Below are 3,946 nucleotides of genomic sequence, written 5' to 3' on the forward strand. Positions count from 1 at the left end.
ACAAACTGTGGTAACTATTAACATGGTACCTTTTATCATTATGAACTAGATTTGTGGTTATATAGCAAAATATAAAGTAAACTAGGAAATTTTATACTGTAAATAAGCCCTCAATATGGTGATTTTACTCTCAGGAGAAAATTTTATACTGTAAATAAGCCTTCAATATGGTGATTTTACTCTCAGGAGAAAACTCTTTTTATGTTGTTTATGCACAAACAACATAAAAAAATCCTGTTCACAGAAGTCATGGAAAATGAGACATACGGTACTCCAAAAAGGGGCTAGGGGGAAAACAGAAAAGTAGAAGAAGAGGAAGAGATTAGAAGCAAGGCTGGAGAAGGCTTGGTGTGGTGGTGCATGCCTGTAATCCCAGCACTTGGGAGGCTGAGGCAAGAGGAATGCTGAGTTTGAGGCTGGTCTGAACTACATACATGACACTGTCTCAAAAAAAGGAAAAAAGAAAGAAAGAAAGAAGAAACAAGCCTGGCTGGAAGACAAAGGAAGATTATACAAAATTTGGGAAACTGGTAAAGAAGACAGGAGGGAAAGTGAGAAGGAAGAAATAACAAGAATAGGACAAAAAAATGACAAAAAAAAAATGGAAACCACGTTCACACTCATGTAAAAAACAAAAAGAAGCAATCAAGAAAAAAAAAGCATGAAAAGAAAGAAAAACAGAAAAAAAAAAAGAAGAAAATAGTTTTTACTAATGCCCAGTCAAAGCATGCCTCTGCGGTCACTGATAGACAACATGGGCATATGGAGTCCTGATCCAATGTGATGAATCCCAGCCAGTGCTGTAGCTTTAAGGTGGGGTGATGGACCACCCCAGGAATCCTGCCCTTTGGTTCCACGGAAGTTCAGGCTGGTTTCAGACTGAGGCTGGAACCTGATCTGTTCCACCTGTAGCACTCCCTCCACGTGCCTCCTGCCTTCCTGCGGCCTTAAACTCAGCTCCCTGACCTCCTGACAGGTTGAACTCGGCAGCCTCACCCCGACCCTGGGAGCCACTAGAGGGAGCCGTCCTGCAGCTATTGTGAGTTTTGAGCTCACTTGGCCTCTCTGTCTGTTTTTTTGTTTTTGTTTTTCTTCTGGTACCTGGAATCAAACTCACGACCTTGTGCTTGCCAGGCAGGTGCTTTTGCCACTGAGCTAAATCCCCAGCCCCTCACTTGGCCTCTCGAAGGTGGCTACCAGCCAGTTGCCCTCTCCTGGGCAGTGTCTGAACCCAGATAACCCACTAGCCATTGTAGTCTGCTGCATACACTGCTGCACTCCACCGGGCCGTTTCTCCACGGAGGCCTCTGAAGTCGCCATCAGTCACCGCGCATCTACAGGTTCGAGCTTCCAGCCCATGCAGTGAATCAGGGCTCAGGCAGAAAGCACCGCATACCATCTTCTTTTACTTCACTGAGATCTTTCTCTTCACTCTCCCTGTGGGCTTCTGTTCTCACTTCAGATCCCTCCTGGGTCCCGGGGACCCGCTTCCCCGCTCCTTCTCTTCCTCACGTTGTTATATTCCAGCGTCTGGACACCAAATCTCAGAGAGGCTCTTTCTCTGCTGTTCACCACTCCACCGTCATCCCGGAAGTTATACTGTCACTTTGTTTTCACCACTCTAGTGAGTTTTTAGTGGTCTTGTTGGGGTTTAACTTGTGTGTTCTTGTTAACTAATGCTGTGATAATCCTTTCTGTAAGTATTAGACAATTATATATATATTTATTTTAAAGAAGTTTGTCTTTATATTTTATGTTTTTTGAATATACAAGATATAGTTTTTGAGTATACAAGAATATACTCGAGTTACAACAGCCCTTCTTATATTCTGGGTATAAACCTCCTAGGAGATAGTAAAGTGTCTGTCTTATAACCACTCCTCTTCACTGGAACAGTGGGGTGGAGACAGGTGGTAGAATGGAAATAGGCCATTGTAGTCCTTAGGGCAAGAGGTGAATGTGTCTTAGGCTAGGACAGGGGAGTGAACGGCACAAAGCAGTCGGAACTTTAAAATTATCTTTAAAAACTTCAAGGGACTCTGGGTCTCCATACTCTTTTGTTTTTTGAATATGCTTGAACATTGTGACAAAGCCAACCTGAACCCTACTATGCTTGAATGAACTGCAGGAGAATGTCTCCGGAACCTAGGACGTGCTCCCTGTTCCTGGCCCTTTTTCTGAGCCATGCAGTGTCAGGTCAGAAAGCTTCGAATTCCAGGCAAGGTAAGTCCGGAGGGAGGAATCCCTTCCATGATTTCCACGCATCTGCGGGAGTGTAGTGGGATGGATCAGTTTAGGCCCTCAGGAATTCTGAGGTGTGTGCAGGTGTGCACATGTGTGTGGGATGATGGTGAGAGTGCATAGATGTGTAGGATTTTCAGGGTTGTTCTAAAAGTGTTTTTCAAACCAGGGTTTTCTCACATTGGGCACAGGTAAAATTAAAATTCACTAAACGTTTCCTCTAGGAGTAGCTTTTTTGGGGGAGGCTCTTCTCCTGCTGCATATTTGCATTTTTGAAGGCCACACAGTTCAATTCCAGTTACATATTCCATGGCTTTCTTACAGATTTGGATCCATTGTTGCAAAAGATGGCCGTGAGTGTTGCATTTCCCTCTAATCAAAATTCCCTCCCCTGGAACTGCTAACTTTTGAACGTTATACTTGGTGTTATCTCTCTGCCTTTTAGGAAGAAATAATAGAGGGAAGCTATCTGAATGGTAATGTACCCGTTCTGTCCCCACTTGCATCTTTTATGAATTTCAAGTAGTGTGCAGCTGTGATCTCTCTAGAATGACTGCTTTAAAGTTGTCTTTCATTTTATTCCCATTGTAGCATTTCTGGATCTCATACAGTTTCAAAGGTAACTTGCCCCAGAGGGGACAGAAAGGGATCGGGTAGATTTTGACTAATAATTCTAAAAGGAAGTATGTTAGCTGTAGGGAGTAATACATGCTCATAACAAAAAATGTGAACCAGTGCACAAGTGTTGTAGGACTGACACACTTGTGTAGGAAGTATTTATTCCTCCTCTGCTGTGGTGTAAGAATCAAAGTTTATGGACTGCTTGCACATTAGCCGGTGCTATTCCAAGTGCTTGGTGCACAGAAACACATGCAGTTCACACAAGTGGCCTGCAAGGTAGGACTGGTTGTCATCCCATTGAGCAGAAGAATGGAGCTTGGGTCCAGGGAGAAATGGAGGCCACACAGCTGGCCGGTGGTGAAGCTGGGACGGGACGCCATCCAGAAGCCGGCTCCAGGCTTGTCTTTTCCTTTCACTGTTCTGCCCTATGCTGCCCACAGGTCTGTGCTAGGTCCTGGGGATGTGAATCCCGGATCAGGCAGTGTTGTAGGAAGGCTGATATCAACAAATATTCTAATAGGATTAACACAATGAAGGAGAAGACATGGGGCCTGGGAATCCCATGACAGGGACACCAGGTTATGTTCAAGTGGAAGAGCTCTGTGAATGCTCCTCTTCTTAACATAACTCCTGTTGGTAGTTTTGGATGTGTTTTCTCAGGCTAAATTATTTATTTATCCGTCAGCCATGCATCTATTTATAATAACTATGGGATTATAAAAGGCTACTTGTAGGTCTAGGGCTGTAGCTCAGTGATAGGGTGGCATGGACGAGGCTTTGGATTCAAGCCCCAGCACAAAACAACGACAGCAGCAACAACAACAAAGGTCATTTATGAGCATTCATTATTCATCAGGCACTGTTTTTAAGCACTTTTGAGTCATCTCAATTGTTTGCTGTACTTCATAAAAGAGAAACTAATGCACAGGAGCACTCTTCAAATTGGCTGTGTCCACACTTAGAGTCAGGATTCAAATCCAAGTTTGGAGTCCATTCTCAACTACGCAGCCTACTGGGGTATCTCAGCTTCTGCTTTTCACACTTACTGTAGGGAGGGCTCTATTTTACAGTTACTGTAGGGAGG

General features: G+C 44.0%; 1 protein-coding gene across 1 annotated transcript in view; it reads left to right on the forward strand.

Moving 5' to 3' along the window:
• Positions 1-2,128: 2,128 nt before the first annotated feature.
• The window catches only part of Otoa (otoancorin), a gene marked incomplete at both ends in the record, with an annotated part of 74,303 nt that continues 72,485 nt past the window's right edge, over positions 2,129-3,946 (forward strand). Inside the window, 4 exon segments of the mRNA XM_013504888.1 lie at positions 2,129-2,223; positions 2,566-2,594; positions 2,687-2,717; positions 2,833-2,860. Coding sequence (XP_013360342.1) covers positions 2,133-2,223; positions 2,566-2,594; positions 2,687-2,717; positions 2,833-2,860 — 179 coding nt within the window.

The sequence above is a fragment of the Chinchilla lanigera genome, unplaced genomic scaffold, assembly GCF_000276665.1.
Source record: "Chinchilla lanigera isolate Chin_1 unplaced genomic scaffold, ChiLan1.0 scaffold00092, whole genome shotgun sequence".
NCBI lineage: Eukaryota > Metazoa > Chordata > Mammalia > Rodentia > Chinchillidae > Chinchilla > Chinchilla lanigera.